At 40.6% G+C, this 22,321-nt stretch overlaps 2 protein-coding genes across 5 annotated transcripts in view; one reads left to right on the top strand and one right to left on the bottom strand.

Annotated features, from left to right (window-relative positions):
- Positions 1-2,306: 2,306 nt before the first annotated feature.
- RNMT (RNA guanine-7 methyltransferase) lies at positions 2,307-15,714 on the bottom strand. Of its 2 annotated transcripts, none has more exons than XM_028737419.2 (12): positions 15,568-15,714; positions 14,038-14,294; positions 13,618-13,866; positions 12,206-12,326; positions 11,289-11,411; positions 9,466-9,581; positions 8,730-8,911; positions 7,735-7,899; positions 6,814-6,931; positions 5,346-5,447; positions 4,322-4,355; positions 2,307-3,252 (listed from the first exon to the last, which is right to left on the bottom strand). In XM_028737419.2, exons 2-12 carry the CDS (start codon positions 14,260-14,262, stop codon positions 3,215-3,217), a joined length of 1,473 nt encoding a protein of 490 aa, XP_028593252.2. In that variant the 5' UTR covers positions 14,263-14,294; positions 15,568-15,714; the 3' UTR covers positions 2,307-3,214. The 2 variants fall into 2 exon arrangements, with proteins under 2 accessions (XP_028593252.2, XP_028593253.2); XM_028737420.2 differs by having other exon boundaries at positions 15,455-15,587.
- Positions 15,715-15,794: 80 nt separating this feature from the next.
- Positions 15,795-22,321, top strand: part of FAM210A (family with sequence similarity 210 member A) — a 31,073-nt gene continuing 24,546 nt past the window's right edge. For all 3 annotated transcript variants that reach the window (XM_077933184.1, XM_077933183.1, XM_077933185.1), the window contains exons 1-2: positions 15,795-15,945; positions 18,410-18,597. The gene's annotated coding sequence lies outside the window, so the exon portion shown is untranslated. The remainder of the gene's footprint in view (positions 15,946-18,409; positions 18,598-22,321) is intronic.

The raw sequence follows: 22,321 nt of genomic DNA, 5'->3' as shown, positions 1-22,321 counted from the left end.
AGTGTTCTGTCAAGAATTTAACAATTTCCAAAGATGGATTAGATGACAGTGGAAAATCATTTCAGTCATTGCCAGCTGATTATGCCAAACTCTGCTTCCACCTGCTACCATTTTGTGCTCACTATTTCACTGCACCACCATTTTGTGACTGGTGGGCCTCAGCAGTGTTCAGCCATCTTAACTTGACCCTCTCAAGACTACATAACTTAAATAACCAATGGGGAATAAAGGCAGGGGGTGGCAGACAGAAAGAGAACTGAAATCCAACCAGCCACTCAGACAAGTTTTATCCAAGCAGACAACAGAGGTGGTACCAATATACCAGCTTCACACAAACATATGGATTATGACCTTTAATGATCCAAAATGGCCCAATAAATTTTGGCTACATAAAAGTGTGAATTTAAAGCATGAGTGGTCAAACAAGGTTACAGGGAGTGTAAGATTTCTGTTCTTTAAGCAACAGAGATGCTACAGGCATAGAAATGTTTTCATATGCATCTAAATGCATGAAAAATAAATGTGGAAACAAGGTGTGTGTGAGATAGACACAGATTTCTGCCCTGGGCCAACACTGAAGAAAAAGGCCGGTGCCAGATTTTCTAACAGCAAGACAGCCATTCCCCACCCAAAAGTTCTCTCATTCCCACAAATCAATGGTTACTATAGCTGCATCTGTATAATTAGCCTGTGTAGATCAAACGAAATGGAAAACAATTAAGAAAGGTTTATGTGTGTAACGTGGTGCCGTAGTTGTGGCAAGATCGAACACAGAAGCAGCTTCCTGTTGTTGCACTGTGAAAGGTGTGCACATTTGTTCGCCCTTCCTCCTTGCCCTCACTCCAGATCCTTCAAGTAGTGTTACCTCTAGTTGCAGACTTAATCCGTTTTGGGGTGCCGCTCGCACCCCGAAAAGTCCGCAACTAGAGTGCCTCTTCCACACGTGTGCGGCGCAATTGAGCGCTTTTGCGCATGCACGAAGCACACAGAACCCTTCTACATGTGGCGAACCTGGAAGTAAACACTTCCAGGTTTGCCGCGTTCATAAGCTGAAAGTCCGTAACAAGAGCGGAATGCAACTAGAAGTACCACTGTACTTGGGTCACGTAAAATGTAGTAATTTCCAATGTGGCTATTGCAGCAAAGCAATTTTTTTCTGGGCGGAGAAGGGAAGCAGATACAGCTCCTTGCCAAGGGTACAAGGAACACCTCTGGTCAGAGGTATATCAAATGTGTTAATACTCCTGGCCAAAGGTTATTCTCCAACATGTGTTATTTTGGATAAAACTGTGGAAATATTTGAAAAATCATTTAACAATTGCCCATTTTTAAAGCTCAAACTTTCTTGGGGAGTAGCTTCCCCTTCACTGTTTTCAGGATATTTTCAGCGAGCAATTTACAATATCTACCAGAGAATAATTGAAATTACATGTTACAGCTGTGTCTCCTTTATTTCATGTGCTCAGGAAGGATCTCTAGAAAATACCGGCGATTGGTGAAAATACACATTGTAAACCAAGTGATGGTAGAGCTAACCTCCAACAGTGGAGTTTAATCAAAGTTCAGAGGCCAAAGAGTTGTCCAGGTTCAATCCCTAACATTATATCTAAAACAATCAGGTGGTATAAAAGACGTATTCCTGTGATCTACAGGACTGTGGCTGCTTCTTGCAGTCCTCACTCAATCTGATAGAGGTCTGTTACCTTCTAGGCTCTCTTGATTTCTGCCTTTGCAAAGTGCTTCCTACCATAATTCCTTTAGTCTTTCATGTTCTTGTTTAACAAAAGATTTTTGCTTTCACTGAAAAGACTGGATGCTTTTGCAGGGCTCTGATTAGGCTTCCTTAGGATATATGTCTCGACATGAGTTTATATAGCCTAAATCTTATGGGCAATATTCAATTAACAATTCCTTACACATATCCCTCATGTTCAATGAACACAAACATATGTTTTACCATATATATGTAGAGTTATGTATTGTGTCACACACAGCAAGATACAAACATGCACAAAGGACAATCATGACATGCAAAGTTCTGGTGTGCAGTTTACTTCTTCTAAATATTTGAAGGATCTCCTGTTCAAAGATTCACTAAAATGGCTCACAGTAATGTTTAATTTCACCCTATGTAATTAACTTTATTCTACTGTGTTTCTATGCTGCTTTCCAAAGCTCAGCTAGTTTGCAAAAGTTCTCGGCGACAAAGGGTTATTTTAGTGACTGTTTTGCTACTTGCACATTCAGTTCTTTGGACCATTCTGCATAAACAGTCATGTAATAAGGAAACAAAACTCAGACACATATCACTTGTACAGAACAGAATTCTATTTAATCTTGATCACATACTATGAAAAATTACACACCAATGAGCACAAACAACAAAATTCGTGTTCCTCCAAATACTTCCCCATCTGACACATCAACCACAATTATTTAACACTGAAAATACTGCACTGTGGAGTGGCGATAAAAAGCCCAACCAATGAATGATGTCTGGCATTCTGATGCACAGAGCTCACATGCATGCAAGCACATCGTCATTCACTTAAACTGGTTGACAAAGGTTTCTCCTCTAAAAGGAGACACCCAGTTACATAGCTCTGGAATGGGGGCAGCTATTTTTCCATGGAGTGCAGTGGTTCTGAATTCAGCTGACATTTACAAATTTGCTTGTCTGCAACATTGTGAAGCAGAACAGGCGATTTCAAATAAACACTTGTTGCATGATGAACACTTCAAAACTTGGGGGCAGCTTAAACAGCATGTAGAGCTTACTATCTGTGATAAATTACCAAGACCCTTACTACCTTGGCTTCTCAAGGTATTGAAAGAGTATGGAAACAGCTGGATTACCATCTGGATGGAAGCTACATTATAATTTCTTCATCCTGTGATCATTGTCATGCTGTAAGTTTATAAGCAGTCAGTAATGAACCAATGCCTCTGAACGCAAACTAAGTATTTCAGGAAATGTATCCTTTGTTAAAAGTAAGAACCCAATCATCCCCCCAAACAAAAAATCATATTGTGTGTGTATGTGTGTATAGACAGACACACAAAACAAAATTCCATCTGTCACAGACAGTCAACCATAAACCATAGGTAAGCTTGCCCAATTTGGTTGTGTCCTGCACACTTTTAAACATAAAAATATAAAATAGCTGTCACTTTGGATGCTAGATCACTTCAATTGTGTTTTTGTGGCCTTCTTTTACTGCTGCTTTTCAAAGGCAAAAATCAAATATATACCTGGAAAAAAATGAAAAAGAAAGCATTAACTTTCTCCTGTTTCAAAGATTTCCGTTCATAAACAACCAAATCTGACAACATATAACCATCTAATAGAGCTTAGAGCAAGGGTTGCCAATCTGAGGCCACTGGTGCTAGGGCCTTGAGTTCTAGTGGTGCTCCTGGGCTTTGGATTGCTCCCAATCTGACCCATTCCACCAACCTCACTCAGATACAGGCCATCAACTGATGCAAGAGCCTTGCACATTCAGGTGGTTGGGCGGGGGTTTAAATCCTAATTAAACATTCAGTTGGGAGGGGGAAAGAAGACACATGCAGGATGCCTGCAGTTCTCCTTCTCCCGTCTCTCTCCTTACTGCCAAGACCACTTCACTTTAGGTGAACCTGATCCAACTCAGAGTGATTTGGGGCTGCCCCAAACGTGATCCAGCCAAATTCTGGGTCAACCCAATTTGGTTCGGTATTTGGCCAGACACAGGGCACGGCTCTGTTTATTAGAGCTCTGACAGCTATTATGAGCCTCTAAAACCAAAAGGCAAGCCAAAAAATTATAGCACCAAAGCTGTCTGGCTATACCTAATAGAAAAAATACTGGCCTGGTTCACACACCATGGTAAGCCAAATCACCAAACTGCAGATTCCCAGAGAGGAAGTTGTAGTCACTCCAACACCTGTCTGGTCCTTTGTGCTCCGATAGCAGCTAAACCAACATTTGGCTTACCATGTCATCTGAACTGGGGCTTGTGGTTAAACTCTAGCCTCGCTTACCACAAGCTCTACAGCCAAGAACAAATCTTGGTTAGCTAACAATTTTGCTACTACATTTACTTTGTGATGTACCTGAGCTGAATGAAGTTGTGATCTAGAGGCATTTTTACATAGCAGCTATGTATCGCCCGTTTTTCCTGAAAACTCTGTGCTTAGCAGATACCCTCATAAAAAGTTCCTGCTGGAGAAATTCTTACATTTTAAAAACAAACTAGCCTGACAGGTATAGAACTGGTTTGGGGGAATAAAATACAATACTGAACTATTATAGTAATATTTAAACATCAGTTATAGTACGTACTTGTTGCCTCCCATTCAGATTTACTCAGGGTTCCCTTGAAAGAAAGAAAATGTCACATTTACAGACAGCAAATTATTGTATACATTTTAAGCAATTAGCAGGAATATCTCTCTTTCTCTCTCTCTCTCTCTCTCTCCAGGGACAAACTGTTCCTTCCTGCTGCAATATTTTAATGCTTCAGATATCAATAATAGTTTCAGATTTCAGAAAGCCAAAACATGCACCACTGTACTTCAGTATTCTCATTGAAAGGGAAAGATCTGTTAGCACATTTAGAAGGTGATCAACCAGTGAGTTGAAGTATCTCACTGTAAAGGGGCGGGTTTATTATGTACTTAGCTATGCCTGATTGCACATCCAGGGAAGGAGACACATGAGTTTTTGTAATCAAAGCAGTTTCTCTTTTATTTTAAGGATGCAAATGACTTGCATTAGTATGTGGTGGGCAGGCTGTCTAGTACAGTTATATGTTAATAGCTTTTATAGATTAATTTGCAAAGCTGACACTATAAGATTTTGAGCACCATAGATTATGACTATGGACTATCTCTTCAGAAATAAGTCTGCTGTAATTGCCAAAGTTCAGATGCCAAACAAAAGGGAATACAGCACATTTCCTTCTCCTTTCAAGGCTGAAAACTTTCAAAGCAACAATGAGAAGCCACTTCCTGCACAGGCCTCCCTGCAGCTGCCCTAATGCCCAGAGAGACTAGTACTCAAGCGCATTAGAATGGCAATAGAAGTTTCATAATTCTGCAGAAACAAAAGAACAGAAATCCAGCAGCACCATTGGTGGCCAGCATTTGTCACTACTTCTTGCTTCACAATGGCACTATCAGGAAGGTATGCTCTTTTCCACTTAGCACATGGCCATCAATGAGTTTTCAGGGCACTATCCTGAGTTTTTCAGTTCCATGGACCCAACCCAACATGCATAAGCTTTGCCAAGTGTTGAGACACAGAAGGCAAAGAGTGGGCTGCAAGCAGCCTGATCTGCTCCAGAGACTGGATACTTGATACTTACAAGGGGTAACTTGGCTTTCCCACCATTCTTAAGCATTTCTGCATGCTCATAGTCCTCTTTTTTATTTGAGACCAGCCTGGAACTTTCATCAGCAGGGTATTTCTGAAAAAAACAACAACAGATTATACAGAATTACTGCAAATAAAGCCAAGGGCTGGCAAGCTAAAAAATACTGTTGTGTACCTGCCCAAATGAAAATTCAGACACAAATTGTCTGTACTGATGCCTACTATGCCCTTGAGCTAACAGTGACAAAGAAATGAGGTATTTATACCCAGTCATAATAGCTACAACTGTAAGCCCCCAAATACTATTTAGTAGTTGACCCAATGAAAGATGTATTCTGTGTCACCAACTCTGTCACCTTGCATTCCACATTTATAGCTCTGATTTCTTGTATGATGAAACTCATAGGGGTTCACCTTGTGCTCCTAAGCACACTCCATGCAATGGCCAGATCCAGACCTGCTTAGCTTCCGAAAGGAGTGTCCTCAGACCACAGTCTGGGATGTGTAAGACACAGATTCATACAAATCATCTAGTTCACAGCGAAAGGATCCCTGATGGATGGCCATCCAACCTCTGTTTAAAAACCTTGGGAGCTCATTCTACTAGAGTGTTCTTCCTAATGTTTAGTCAGAAATTTTCTTTCTTGTAATTTGAATCCATTGGTTCTGGTCCTACCCACCAGAGCAGTAGAAAACAAGCTTTCTCCATCTTCCATTTAGATACAGTGAAACCTCGATTTTCGAAACATTCGAAAACCAAGGCACAAAGGGCAGTTTGCAAATTTAAAGAGAAAATTGAGAAAAATACAGTGGTACCTCAGTGGAAGCTGCTCAACTTCCGAGGTGCGTTTGAAAACAGAAGCATTTACTTCTGGGTTTTTGGTGTTCAAAAACCAAACCGTTCGATTTCCAAGACGTTCGAAAACTGAGGTACCACTGAATTTGAAGATAGCTATCATATAATCTTAGTCTTCTCTTTTCCAGACTAAACATGCCCAACACTTGTAGCAATACAAGATCCTTTAGATTTCTAATGATCATGATTTAATTATTGTTATTTATTGCAGAAGTAGGCCATTAGCACTACAATGAGCCGAAAGTTTTGAAATGGAGGGATTCAAAGAACAGTACATCAACTTAGAATTATGTTCTACAGACTATCAAAAGGACACTTCCAAGTGAGCATGTTTATAATAAATGAGAAATGTAACTGCAGTGTAATTATCTGTACACTGATTGTACATTGACAGAACACACCAAGATATCAGGATACATGAAATAAAGCATACCTAACACAATCCCATTCAAATGCAATGTAAGATGGATAACTAGTATAGCCTACCTAAACATATAAATTAACTTGTCTTAGAATTACTGCACAGTGTTTCTCAAAAAGCAACGCAACAATTGACAAGGCTGACAATTAGAACAAATCTGTCTATGTGCATTTGAAAACTAACCTCCAATGCCAGCATTTGCTGCAAAAGAATTTTATGTTCTTCATTCTTAACCTTTTCTTCGTAAAACTCCCGGAAAGTCTTTTTGTAGACTAGTTTCATGCCATACTTCTTGGCCATTCTAGGAAAAATAACTTTTGTTAGAAATATAAATGCTTAATTAGCACAAAACACAAATTATGAGTGATCATCAAAGCATCATTCAAATTTCCAAAAACTACTTCTGTGTCACAATGACAAGATCATAAGAAACATTGCAACTCATCTAAATTCACCACTACTTAACGTGAACGTTTTTTAAAAAAAAAACTAGTAACAGTACTGTACATTTAAAATACGTATGCATTATCGTATATACATACACAGTACAGCATGCATACACCTACTGATGCCCAACTATAACAGCAACCACACCCTGAAAGTGCAGCTCAGGGGGTTAGATATTCAATATTATAAGTTAGTTATGAAATGCTTAGGCATTGGCACCAATGCATACTTATATAGGCCATGTCTTTGCAGTACAATGTGGACTGTGGCAATGTATCCAAGCTATGGATACACTTGTAGTAGGTTCAGGAGGGCCTTGGTAAAGACCAGAAAACAGCCATTATAGTGGAAATAATAAGCAGGGGAGAAGAGGGAACCTGGCAAAACAGCTATGCAGTATAGAAGAGAAAACTGGATACCATGGCCCTGTAGAACCAAGTATCCTGGCTTTAACAAGATGCCAAGAAAAAGGAAGGCGGTTAAAAGGGAGGGCATGTCAGATTTTGTTCAAATATCTAGGATATGATGGACCAACCTTCAAATTACCACATTTTAGCTCAAGTGGCTAAAAGCTGACATAGCACTCCTCTAGCAACCATTTTTCATTTACACACACACACACACACACACACACAAAGGTAAAACATAAAAACTTACTCCACCAGCAATGGAAAATAGACCAGGAACTCTGGCACATTAACCACTCCTTCCAGGTTAAAATCATACTTGCAGCCAAACAAGGGGTAATCTCCTTTCTTCTGAAACTTCACTGTGTATATTTCATTCCCAAAAGAGTCTGTTTCTGAAGCTTCAAGGCGCTTTCTATGACATCATAAAAAAAACGACAAGGAATTAAAAACCCACACAACCGTCTAACTAACATAACACAACAGTATGGGCCTGTTTACATATCTCTAACCTCACTAATGAAGTCAGATACAGTAAAACAATGATAAAATCCTATCCCAGGACTATTTAGAGCAATAATATATTAACTTCCCATATATCAAGTAACTTCAGTAATATATCTCCCTAATTCATTTTCATGAATTTAAATAAGTAGAAAAAAGATTAACCAAATATTTGGGCCAGTCAGATAATCTTGCTTTCAACTGCACTGGTGAGGTTGCTGGCCTCCTTCAGCTGACTTATGGTAATACTTCCAATATTTATGGCAGACCAAGATACTCTGCCCTGCCTGCCAGAATGCACACCTAGCTAAATTGCATATATTTGGACTAGATAGTCAGGGGCCTTTGCATTTGCTGGCAAAAACCAAGTGAATTATTAGATAGTAGAATAAAATCTCCAGACTTATTGCAGACAAAAGATGGAAATTCAAGGAGAGGGCCTGGAATTTTCTTGAGGATGCCAGACTTTCTTTGTGGCTACAGTCTGGCAAAACCTATGGAGAAAGTTTATTCCTTTTCATGTGCTAACTCTTGTATTTTGAGGCAGGTGTGGGATGGAAAGTGTGGAAAAACTGCAGTCAAGAGACCTAACAAACACTTGCAGGTGTATAAGGTGGGTGACTGTGCAATTCTAATGTATCAGTACAACATTAGTTCTTCATTAGTGTACATATTCTGCACGAAGTCTAAAAAGTATCCACCCTCAATTATTACCTAAAAACATCATTTGTACACACTTACACAAGTTCATAGCTATCTGGAGTTGTGCCAATAAAATATCCTCCATGACAAAGTCTTTCACAGGCATTTCTAAGCATCATATCAGCTTGTTCATATGTCTCAAAAGAATAATGATACACAAATTGACAACTGCAAATGTCAAAGTGGATGTTTCGATCATTGTACTTTTTGGAGAGAAGTTCCTAAGACAAACAGAAGAGAATTGTTTATTTTTGCTGTCAGAGAAAAAAAGGGGACGGGAAAACAATTGCATTGTTCCAGTATGCTTATCCCAAAAACACAGTTTTTTTAATCTAGGAGGCACAAACCTAAAGTCTTCTAATTATTTTTCTGCTCTTTTCAACTGACAACCTGCAAGTTCAATCACCATAACCCATTATATTTAACTATCACCAATGTTAGGAACTAAAAACTAAAACTAAAAATATTTCTTGCTTGAAAGGAAACACCAATATAGGAGATAAATTATTTTTAGGCAAAAATCTGCACTACAGCACATACAAGAATAGTTACATTAACTTATTTAGAGTTCCTGATAAAGTGACCCGATCAAAGAAGTAGTATTTTCATGCAGATCTTGTCTTTAACTATGCAATCATGTAGAAAATAATGCAATGGCTGGTTTACTTCTACACATTTGTTTTCTAACCTTTCCCTTCATTTACATTTTAGACACCCATTTATTTTTATATCAAAGAAATTACAAGTAATTTTAAAAAGCATGGAATAACTATACCTTTGTGCTGTCAGCAGTTATAAATTCTGCACTAAATATTCTCTCACTTTGACGACCACGGTTTTTCATATCATAGTACCGCGATTCACACTGTTGTACGGAAACATCAGCAATATCTATTTTTAAAAAATGCATAATCAAAAAACTCTTCAGAAAGCTGTAAAGCAGGAGAAGGCACGTATATAATTGAAGGCTAAAAGTATTTTATTTGGCAACTGCTTATCACAACTACTCAGAGATCTGCATAGGGTATGCTAAAAATCATTGTACATAACCAAAACACTTAAGAAACAAAGAAAAGCATTTGCACCTTATATGCAAAAAGATTTCATAATTTAATATTAAATATTTACATTAGGGAGGTGTGTGTTTTTCTCAAAACTAATGCTGTGTCACATTCTTGGCTTAACTCAAAAGTTTTTAATTTAAAAAAATTGATTTAGTACACTACTTTTTTGTAACATGACAACTTTTAATTTGAATTCTTAATGCTGTGAAGAAAATGACTATCAGTAATTTTATTCTGACCGTAAAAAACTTTTTAAGAATGCTTACCTAACACAACTATTTACATATGTTTTGGAAAACAAAAAGAAGGCTGTGCTGCCATCTCTAGGTCAATACTGGGATTGCTTTTTGTCATTTATTGCTAACATTTGTCATTTATTGCTAACATTGCTAACATTTATTGTTACTGCTAAAGGCAGTAATAATTTCAGCTATACTAAGCAGGCAGTGAATACATATATAAGGGGTGACAGCCTTGGAAAACCCTAACTAACCCTAGACTTTTGAATAGCTGCAGAAAAGTATTCCTGAAAGCAACAAACAACAATATCTGAACAAAAGACTTGAAAACTACTCTTAACACTGCAACCTCGTATTTCAGAGTTAAAGAACTCTCAGCAAGCTATTTGAGTAAATGCCTTCACAGATAAATAGTTTGCTTTTACATTAAATCTGGAGACAACCCCAGGAACCATCTCAATTAAGTAATTTGCAGAGTGATTTTTGACTAAAAAATAGTGCTTGCCATACGACAGGATATAATAATTGTAAAATACCTGAACTTAAAAAGGACAAGAAGCTCAAGCTGAAACAATGAAGAATTCAAGCTGCAATCATATTAAATGAAATAGCAACTTCCAAAGGTCAAGCCCTGGAATGTGTATCTAGCATAGAGACATAGCAAATTGGTAAGGGATGGAGGGGACATTCTGTTTGTTATTGTTTCTGTATAACTTTTTTGTAACTTGCTATGAAAATACAGTACTGGAATGCTAACAGCTAAATTAAAGACAATTGCAGAGTTTTTCAATGTAAGCAGATGACATATGGTATATCATATACCATATATGGCAGCAATGCTGAACATGTGGCCTTCCATTTGCTATTGAACTACAATTTCCATCATCCTCTGCTGGTTAGGCCTAATTGAAAATGCATATATAATATTTGTAGGGCAACAGGTTGGCAAAGACTGGCTGATGGCATTGCAGACCAGTTTTGCTAAATAGTTGGAACTGAAGTAACAGTTTATGCATTTCCAAATATTAAGTGATTCAGTGTTTAAATCAAGTTCCTCCGAAGATACAGAACAAAATGAAACTGCCAAACCCTAAGAGAATCCACGAAGTCTCTGTTCCATGTCTCCTTACCATGGCAAGGCTGGTAGGTTCAGGCAAGCAGCAGGACTCTTCTATGGAGGTACCCATATACCGGAAGAAACTTGACTTCCAATGTGAATTTTTAGTTGCTAAAAAATTGAGTTTTATGAATAATAAACCCAAGGTACATTGTTCATATCAAATTTGCCTTCTTACCTGTACATACAAGCCTACTAATTCTGCCTTTTCTCCATTTTAGCAAGTCCCCACCTTTGCCACATCCCAAGTCTAAAACTGCAATGCTTTGCTTTCTCTGCCGCACCCTCTCAAGGAATTCACCTAGGAAAGAAAAGACACATAAAATCTTTAGCATAAATAAAAAAAAATACATCTATTGTGCATTTCCTTTTGAAATTCTGGGAGTTTTATCATCTCATGAGTAACTTAAACAAAAAGTTGCACTCCACTAAAAGGAAAGAAAATTCATTTGTTTGAGATAAATTTAAAATGTAAGCATGGAAAAAGCATTTACAATACTATCCTATGCATGCCTATTCAGAAATAAGTTCTGCTGAATTCACTGAAAATTATTCCCAGGTAAATGTATAGGTTTGGCATCTATTTTTTGTTATCTCTTGAAGAAAAAATATTGTAGTTTAGCTCACAATAATTTTGCAATTACAAGTTCATAGCACTTAAAACTGAGAGCCAGAGACCCCGATAGATGTAGGAAATACATATCTAAATATAGTGTAATTATTTTATTTATTACTACATTCATATGCTGTCTCAAGGTGACAACCATGGTTCGCTTCCTCATTTTATCCTAAAAACACTGTGAGGCAGGTTAAGCTTAGAGAAAGTGGCTAGCTCAATATCATCCAGTAAACTCCAGGCCCTAGTCCAACACTCAATCATAGAATTCACTCAAATCACTCAAACAATAAATTAGTATTACATTAAGGAGCACTGTACAGAGTAAACATGTGAACATTATAGTGGTTCTTTTGCTTTAGATATTAGGTTTCATATTTGGGATTCAAAAATCAAGTGCAAGATCTGATCCCAACAAAGTAGCATCTGAAAATATGAATACACTAGAAGTATATATATTTCAAAATATATAGCCATACCAATGAGCACACTCTTTATCCAGTTGTTAAAATTCCGAAGATAGAAAATGCGACTCATACTACGCTGTTCCAATCCAACTTCTTCAAGCTTATTATAATGTGCTGCTACAGTTTCAGTATGCTGCACAAGAACATCAAATAAAAGATAAAGTGAAAAATATGAGGCTTTATATGCATTCATTTGCTACTTAAAGCACACAGCAGCTCTGGATCCAAAATCTGATGACTCTACCATCTTCACAACCTACATTTCTAACTTCCTACTCCTATTCCTTCCCTAATAGTGGTAGCATTATGTGCTATGAACAGCACATTATGCACTATGAACAGTACAAAAAAAAAAGCTTTACACAAACTTAACATAAAACACCACCACCACTGATTTGTAGGTAGAGTATCTGGTTTTGATGTAGAAATCTAAAATGAAATCACTTGGTAAATAAGAACGTTACTAGATGATCAACAAATTATTGTACTTAAAAAACCTTAGAAATACTGTAACTTAAATAACCTTGGAAAGTTAATAGCACTATAAAAATAATAGCATGTCTCATGCAACTAATTAGATTACCTTGAACTCTGTCCAGCTTTTTCCAGCTTCCTACCCCACCCCGAAGGATTTTTTTTAGGAATAAACATATAAAAGTACTGTTTCATACAAAATTCCTAAAATTAAACACCACACAGGGCGAGATCCAATGTAGCACAAGCAGGAGTTGACCTATGCAGTGCAACTTTTCCTTTCACCCACTTCCTGCTGGGTGCGCTCCCAAAATCTGCTCCCGAGGGTTGGAGGAACCTTCCCAAAATCTGTTTTAGAACTTGTAGATACCCAGCTGGAGAACCAAGAAGAGAAACTGCAAGTCCAATCATGCAAGCAAGCAGTCTTAACAGGAGATCATCCATATGTTCAGTCTGCATGCCATTAAGACAAATTTAATCCTTTATTGTGAACATAAAGATTGCTCCTGCTTTACTCTCCATCCGTGTGATCAAAGAATTATGAACCCTTGTTTAGCATTACAACCTATCAAACCTTAGCTTCACATGCAATCCATAAAGCAAGAATAAGATAGTCAGCTCAGATGTAATGCTAAGTCGGGAGTCACAATTTGTTTCTTGTACCAGGAAGAGCCAAGCAGGAGCCATTTGACTATGTTTTGTCATGACACATGAATGCAAACAAAGACGAAGTCTGTAGGAAACCTGTGGCCCATTAGATGTTGTTGGACTCCAACTCCCTTCAGCCCCAAGCATAGCCAATAAGGGACTATGGAAACTGTAGTCCAAAAACATCCAGAGGAATAAGGAAACACATCCCTCGATTAAGGAAATAAAGACTAGCTATTTTTTCCCCTCTTAGTGCTGCTACAGTTCAAGAATAAAGACTGAACTGCTATGGAAACACTTACTCTTTTCTTTGTTGGGCTTTGGTCGAGATCAGAATCCCCTCTTCTTTTTCTTGCTCTCCTGCTGTCCACAGCACTGGCATCTCCCTTTTCAGTTGTGTCACAATGTTCTTTATTTATTGTTGCTTTATTTTCTTCCACCATGACAGCAGGCTTTATCTCTAGGTCTGGGGAAGCATCTCTCTTTGCTTCTTCAAGCAAGTTCTTTCCAGCTTCTGGAACCCCCAAACTGGCTGTATCAGTAACACTAGCCTGTGGAAAGATAGTCATGTTGGTATGGAAGAAAAATTCCTTAGCTCAATCAGTATATAAAGTTGATGACCTTGATCAATGTGTGTTACAACTAAACAGACATTTTCTGCCCACACTGCACAAATGCTTAAAAGAGAAAAAGGCTTCAAAATTGTTGTTTGAAACACTCACCATTTTATCTGCAGGAACCTCTTCAGATTCAGATTCAAATTTCATCTTTTTCAGTCTTTTGTCATCAAGATCACTCCCATCTCCTTTATCTTCATCACATGTACTAGAAGTTTTACCATCATTTGCTATGATAGAGGAATCAGCCTGTGAGTCTTTAGCAGTTGCGCTATCAGCTTCTTCAAACTTCTTTCTTTTTTTCTTTCCGCTGTCTAGTAACTCAGCCATGCTTCCAACAAATATTATTGTGTTGTAAATATCTGCAAACAGAAAGTTATATTTTTTCTGTTGTAAGACAAGTCTTCAGACCCCCAATCTCAGTTATAATTGATACTGTATTAACATGATAAACCGGATGTTGTCATGGCTTTACACTGCATGCTAAATGAAGTTCTTGTTATGTTTAAAATTGGTATGCTAAAATGTGCTCATATTCAGCCTAACTTGATTTTGAATCCCAAGATGTTTTAATCTTCTTTTTAAAAAAGAAAAATCATTTGTATATTGAGCCTCTTTGTTTAAAGGAGACTCAAGGTGGCATTTACCTTTTCCATGAGAAAACAAATAGTTCATGGAAATATCTACTTAAAGCATCTATCTCAGCAATCCAAACTTCTTCCCACAAAGCCCTTTGCTATTCTCCTAAAGACAAACAAGCTGTTTAGCAATATGGATTATGATGCTCTCCTGTGTATTATGCTATCTTCCAATATGGTCTATTCCATTACTGTGTCCCCCACCTAGTATCATGTGACCACTGGGCAGCTGGGGGAGGGGGCCGTGAGGTTGACCATAACTTCTCCTCTATTTATTAATTTTTGTATGCCTGCAAACTTGGGTTTTCTCTGAGGCTGCTCATCTCTTTTTGTTTCGGTGGTCCGTTTTGTCTACAATCCCGCGAGCGCCCCTCAGTTGAGTTTGCCATTAAAGGGAACGACCACCTCCACCCCCCCCCAAACAATGCCATACACGCCTACTCGAGAAAGGGAGGGGCCGGCCCGCTGTGCTCAAGGAGACGATTCCCAGCAAAAATCACGTTCAGACTGAAGACTGCCTAAGTTTCCTGGGAACCAGGCCAAAGCAGAAGTAAGCAGCCCTTCACTTCGCTCTGAACCGAGGGTTTGAAACCGTAGCTCCGGAGCGCATTGTGAGCGCGAGCAAAAACTACGGGCCCCGCAACGCAGGGCTGTCGGGCCCAGCAGCTACAGGCTTCGCGGGTCCCATGGCGTGGAAACCTCCCGCCCCCGATTCCAGAGGCCTCTCACACACCAGGACGAAGGGAGAGGCGAGAGAGAGGCCCGTTAATATTATTCAAATAGCCACAACTCTTCCCCTCCCCCACCACCGACCGTTTCTCCTTTAAGGCCTCAGAAAAACGAAACGGTGCGAGGAGGCGGCGACGGCGTAGGCCCAAACTTACGCCCGGCACAGCGCGCCTAACTCGGCCCGGCCACGAGGACGCCGCCGCCGCCGCCTCTCCGCCCCGAACCTCAGACCCCGCGAGCGGCCCCGCTGCGCAACCACCTTCCTCACCCGCCAAAGTTGAGTTTTTCTACCGTCCCGCTCTCAGGAAACAAGGCGCAGTTTTGCATCCGGGTCACCCACGCGCGCCTTCCTCCTCCTCCTCCGAAAGAAGTGGGCGGGCGCGCCTACTTGGGCGTACGTGCCAAGCGTGCCTCCCTTTCCCTTTCCACCAAGACGCGGCAAGAAATGCGGCTGGCCGGGAAGGACTACAAGCCCCAGCGGTACCCCGCGAGGAGCATGCGCAGCAGCGCGCTCCCCTCGCGGAGCAGCTGGGACTGCAAATGGCACGTTGCTCGTATGGGGGTCAGTGGAGGGGAGGAGAGAAGTGAGCCTAGAGCGACCGCCCGCTGCTTCGCGCCTGTGGTGGGATGCTGCTCTCTTCGAAAGGTAGCGAATTATTTTTATTAGTATTATCCCGGGGGGGGGGGGGCGTATGAGGTAGAGGAGTTGCTGCAGCTTCTTATTTCTCTTCTTCCCGCGTTTTGTCGCGTCTTGTGGGCCCAGTTTGGTGCGCGGGCTCCTCGTTCCTCTTATTTCTTCGAAAGTCCTGCGCTGGTTTTTCCAGAGGAGGAAACTCCCCTCCTCACGCTCTCCCTCCATGAAGGGAAAAGCTGCAGGGATCGGGGCGGCCGGCGTTGTTCGGCTAGCTGAGAGAAAGCTGCGTCTCCCAGGTCGCCACACCCACCAGGTGCAACGCTAAATCCCGCTCGGTATCGACCGAGGCAATGGCTAATACCTCAGTGGCTTCGCTCAATGGTCGGGCAACGACCGCAGCCCTTAAGACTGTGGGTGAAAGGTCGCCGCGTTTGGATTGCCGGCGGGCGGTAAGGAGTGTATAAAACCACGCAGGGCGAAGAGAAAGTAAGGAAGGGACAGGTTTTTCCTTCCCCTCAGGGGTGCCAACTTGAATAAAATACCGTGATACCTCGGGTTAAGTACTTAATTCGTTCCTGAAACTGTTCTTAACCTGAAGCACCACTTTAGCTAATGGGGCCTCCTGCGCCGCCGGAGCCCGATTTCTGTTCTTATCCTGAAGCAAAGTTCTTAAGCTGAAGCACTATTTCTGGGTTAGTATAGTGCGAAACCTGAAGCGCATGTAACCCGAGGTACCACTGTACTGCGGCGGGGGGGGGGAGTAGGTAAGCCCCGCCCTGTATAATCGATCACAAAACGTGGTGCACGCTCACACTTTGAACGGCAATGCCCCATCAACTTTGTGGGGCGGTCCCCTCAAACATTTTAATGGAGGGGGGTGCCGTAGGGATTTCGGCCCCTAGGAGTTGGTTCCTATGCTTCCCCTCATAATACAGGGACCCAGGTTCATTAAATGAAGCCGGGGGTTGAGAGGTTCAGGCCGGGCGCAAGAAAGGGCTTCCTCACCGAGCGCATAGTTAAAATGTAGACTTTGGCGCCAGAAAGGTGTGGCGGGGACCCCCAGCTGAAATTACCTGAAAGAAATGTTTTGCGACCAATTTGCGGGGTGGGTTTGGTGTTTTTTTGTTGTTTTTAAAGGCCGGTGGTCATGATGGCTGCACAAATGGAGTCAGAAGCTCCAGGCCACTGAACACACCACATTATGCAGCCTATGAAAGTGTTAAGTGTTTGTGGTATGCCTCTTCAGTGATAAAACAAAAAAGTCATTGTGAAGCAAAGGAGCTTTTGAATTTATCAGGACTCTTTTTTCAAGCTGTATGTTAAACAAAACAACAACAAAAAGGTCTGAAGAAGACCAAGGAGATAATGTCAGACACTCTAGGAAGCAAATGGCACTAAATGACAGGCTTCCAAACAAATGTTCATAGACTCAGAATAATGGAATCCCATCCACCCCCCTAGTTCTCATAGCTCTGCTATATATGTCATCTAGCAGTTTGTTTTCTTTTGCATACTGTTGTGATCACTTCAAAAATGAGTGCTGCATTTCTAGTGAATTGTTTAAAATGCTTGTAGTAGCTCTTCAGAGGGTTTTATGTAGACTGGAAAATAATTAGGCCTTATTAACCTAGTATACAGTACTTGTCAGTCTGTGGCTCTGCCATCTGATATCACCCGAAGATTGACCTTGAGTGTGTAGAAGTAACAAAAGTAACACAGCTGCAGAGGTGGACTTGTGACTGTCAATCAAAACAATTATTCGTCAGTAAAACAGCGTAGTACTCAATTCACCAAACACCTCTTCGTCTATCTGGTGTGTAGAATAAGTAAGTGAAATAAGAGGGGGGAATTTTCCTAGAGTCCAGCTCTTCCCAACCAGGTTTACAAGTGGTCATTATCATGTCCCTGTGCATACCTTTTTCTTTAGAAAGTGAGAGACCTGACATGAATTCATGTACTGTATTATGGATTATTATGGACCATCTGAAACCTCAAATGCTGAATATTTCTATATCTGTGCTCGGTGAAGTAGGTGAAATCTCAAGGCAGCCTTGAGCACCAACTTCATTCTGGGAGTCTGGGAGGCTTCAACACTGCTTCTGAGATCTAGTTGGCCAGGGAGCCTTGTATGGTTGAGCTATATCCAGCCTATTCCCAAATCAATTTTATAAATACTGTGCATCCTGGCCTTCAATAAATACTGTTAGCATTTTTTCTACAGTTTAGGTATTGGATGCCTTCAATGGGGTAAGCTATCTGTGTAGATCACCATCCCATCTTGTCCCTTAATGGTTAGCTGGTTGCTATACTATGTCAAATAATCAGCTGGAACAAAGTGGGGTAGCTCTGGCCTGGAGGCTTTTCCTAACTAGGTATCTCTAGTAAAAGGTAATGGTACCATCATATGCCAGATGAAAAATTTGTTCTACTGATCCTTGCTTCATTGGTTTTGAAATATGCCCTCACTTTTATGTAGGTTCTACTCTAGCTGGAAGCTGAAGAATCCTTACACCGAATCAGTGGTCTGGTCCAGCGGCTTTGGCCTTTGAAGCATCAGACGTACAATGACTTGAGCATGAGCCTAATCAAACAAGTGATAAACTTTTAAGGATAAAGGCATTGTCCCTGTGATAGACTTTCTGTTTTTAAGAGTATTGGGAAAAGGTAAGCAATTCCTTTTTCTGTGTGTGAATAACCTAGCAATATGATATTGGGGCTGAAATTTTTTTGGCTAAGAAGTGACCAAATATTTTGAGATGTTATTCTAGAAAGTTGTTGTTGTTGTTGTTCTTGTTGTTGTTGCTGTTGTTGTTGTTGTTTAGTCGTGTCTGGCCCCATGGACCAGAGCACGTCAGGCACTCCTGTCTTCTGCTGCCTCCCACAGTTTGGTCAAACTCATGCATCAGGGCCTTTTCCAGGGAGTCTTCTCTTCTCATGAGGTGGCCAAAGTATTGGAGCCTCAGCTTCACGACCTGTCCTTCCAGTGAGCACTCAGGGCTGATTTCCTTAAGAATGGATAGGTTTGATCTTCTTGCAGTCCTTGGGACTCTGAAGAGTCTCCTCCAGCACCATAATTCAAAAGCATCAATTCTTCGGCGATCAGCCTTCTTTATGGTCCAGCTCTCACTTCCATACATCACTACTGGGAAAACCATAGCTTTAACTATACGGACCTTTGTTGGCAAGGTGATGTCTCTGCTTTTTAAGGTGCTGTCTAGGTTTGTCATTGCTTTTCTCCCAAGAAGCAGGCGTCTTTTAATTTCGTGACTGCTGTCACCATCTGCAGTGATCATGGAGCCCAAGAAAGTAAAATCTCTCACTGCCTCCATTTCTTCCCCTTCTATTTGCCAGGAGGTGATGGGACCAGTGGCCATGATCTTCGTTTTTTTGATGTTGAGCTTCAGACCATATTTTGCGCTCTCCTCTTTCACCCTCATTAAAAGGTTCTTTAATTCCTCCTCACTTTCTCCCATCAAGGTTGTGTCATCTGCATATCTGAGGTTGTTGATATTTCTTCTGGCAATCTTAATTCTGGCTTGGGATACATCCAGCCCAGCCTTTCGCATGATGAATTCTGCATATAAGTTAAATAAGCAGGGAGACAATATACAGCCTTGTCATACTCCTTTCCCAATTTTGAACCAATCAGTTGTTCCATATCCAATTCTAACTGTAGCTTCTTGTCCCACATAAAGATTTCTCAGGAGACAGATGAGGTGATCAGGCACTCCCATTTCTTTAAGAACTTGCCATAGTTTGCTGTGGTCGACACAGTCAAAGGCTTTTGCATAGTCAATGAAGCAGAAGTAGATGTTTTTCTGGAACTCTCTAGCTTTCTCCATAATCCTGCGCATGTTTGCAATTTGGTCTCTGGTTCCTCTGCCTCTTCTAAATCCAGCTTGCACTTCTGGGAGTTCTCTGTCCACATACTGCTTGAGCCTTCCTTGTAGAATTTTAAGCATAGCCTTGCTAGCGTGTGAAATGAGTGCAATTGTGCGGTAGTTGGAGCATTCTTTGGCACTTCCCTTCTTTGGAATTGGGATGTAGACTGATCTTCTCCAATCCTCTGGCCATTGCTGAGTTTTCCAAATTTGCTGGCATATTGAGTGTAGCACCTTAACAGCATCATCTTTTAAAATTTCAATAGTTCAGCTGGAATACCATCACTTCCACTGGCCTTGTTATTAGCAGTGCTTTCTAAGGCCCGTTTGACTTCACTCTCCAGGATGTCTGGCTCGAGGTCAGCAACCACACTACCTGGGGTGTACGAGACATCCATATCTTTCTGGCATAATTCATCTGTGTATTCTTGCCACCTCTTCTTGATGTCTTCTGCTTCTGTTAGGTCCTTACCACTTTTGTCCTTTATTATGGTAATCTTTGAACAAAATGTTCCTTTCATATCTCCAATTTTCTTGAACAGATCTCTGGTTTTTCCCATTCTATTGTTTTCCTCTATTTCTTTGCATTGCTCGTTTAAGAAGGCCTTCTTGTCTCTCCTTGCTATTTTTTTGAAATCTGCATTCAATTTCCTGTATCTTTCACTATCTCCCTCGCATTTTGCTTGCCTTCTCTCCCTCGCTATTTGTAAGGCCTCATTGGACAGCCACTTTGCTTTCTTGCATTTCCTTTTCATTGGGATGGTTTTCGTTGCTGCCTCCTGTATAATGTTACGAGCCTCCATCCATAGTTCTTCAGCCACTCTGTCCACCAAATCTAAATCCTTAAACCTGTTGCTCACTTCCATTGTGTATTCCTAAAGGATTTGATTTAGATTGTATCTTACTGGCCCAGTGGTTTTCCCTACTTTTTTCAGTTTAAGCTTGAATTTTGCTATAAGAAGCTGATGATCTGAGCCACAGTCAGCTCCAGGTCTTGTTTTTGCTGACTGTATAGAGCTTCTCCATCTTTGGCTGTAGAGAATAATCAATCTGATTTCGATGCTGCCCATCTGGTGATGTCCATCCATGTGTAGAGTCATCTCTTGTGTTGTTGGAAAAGCGTGTTTGTGATGACCAGCTTGTTCTCTTGGCAGAACTCTATCAGCCTTTGCCCTGCTTCGTTTTGAACTCCAAGTCCAAACTTGCCAGTTGTTCCTTTTATCTCTTGACTCCCTACTTTAGCATTCCAATCCCCTATAACGAGAAGAACATCCTTCTTTGGTGTCATTTCTATAAGGTGTTGTAAGTCTTCGTAGAATTGGTCAATTTCAGTTTCTTCAGCACCAGTAGTTGGTGCATAAACTTGGGTTACTGTGATGTTAAAAGGTCTGCCTTGGGTTCATATCAAGATCATTCTATCATTTTTGAGATTGCATCCCAGTACAGCTTTCGCCACTCTTTTATTGACTATAAGGGCCACTCCATTTCTTTTACGGGATTCTTGGCCACAGTAGTAGATATGATGGTCATCCGAACTGAATTCACCCATTCCCATCCATTTTAGTTCACTGATACCCAGGATGTCAATATTTATTCTTGCCATCTCATTTTTGACCACATCCAACTTACCAAGGTTCATGGTTCTTACATTCCAGGTTTCTATGCAATAATTTTCTTTACAGCATTGGACTTTCCTTTCACTTCCAGCCATATCCACAACTGAGCGGCCTTTTGGCTTTGGCCCAGCCGCTTCATCAGCTCTGAATCTACTTGTACTTGTCCTCCGCTCTTCCTCAATAGCATGTTGGACACCTTCCGACCTGAGGGGCTCATCTTCCGGCATCATAACTTTTATATGCCTGTTGTCTTTGTCCAGGGAGTTTTCTTGGCAGGGATACTGGAGTGGCTTGCCAGTTCCTCCTCCAGGTGGATCACGTTTGGTCAAAACTCTTCACTATGACCTGTCCATCTTGGGTGGCCCTGCACGGCATAGCTCATAGCTTCTCTGAGTTATTCAAGCCCCTTCGCCACGGCAAGGCAGTGATCCATGAAGGGGTGCTAGAAAGTGGTTGCTACTAATTCAGTAGTAAACTAAGGATTTAATCACAATATTTATAGATAACTTGAATTCCCTATGGAACTTGTATTCATAATATGACTCAAAAATCTGCAGAACAAATTAAGTTAGTTTTGAGAGAAGTTATTAATCTGTTCCAACTCTTACTTGAGATGAAAGTTTACTCAGTTTTGATTTAGCATAAATTGATACCTGACCACTAGTGGAATTATTGTATACACATACAACACTAATAAAATCATAGTTGGAATGAATCGTATTCTAGTTCAATTCATGCTCAGTACAGGACCTGCAATGCAGGATGCAACTACTACAGCATCTCTGGCAGATGGCTGAAATACGTTCAGCTAAGGAGAGCCGCTCTTAAATTTAGCCAGTACATTAGCTCTTAGGCCTAATTTGTGTTTGTGTCACATTGTGAAACAGACAG

This window comes from Podarcis muralis, chromosome 8 (assembly GCF_964188315.1).
Source record: "Podarcis muralis chromosome 8, rPodMur119.hap1.1, whole genome shotgun sequence".
Taxonomy (NCBI): Eukaryota; Metazoa; Chordata; class Lepidosauria; order Squamata; family Lacertidae; genus Podarcis; species Podarcis muralis.
Note: the sequence above shows the minus strand (reverse complement) of the source record. Positions and strands in the feature narration are given on the sequence as shown.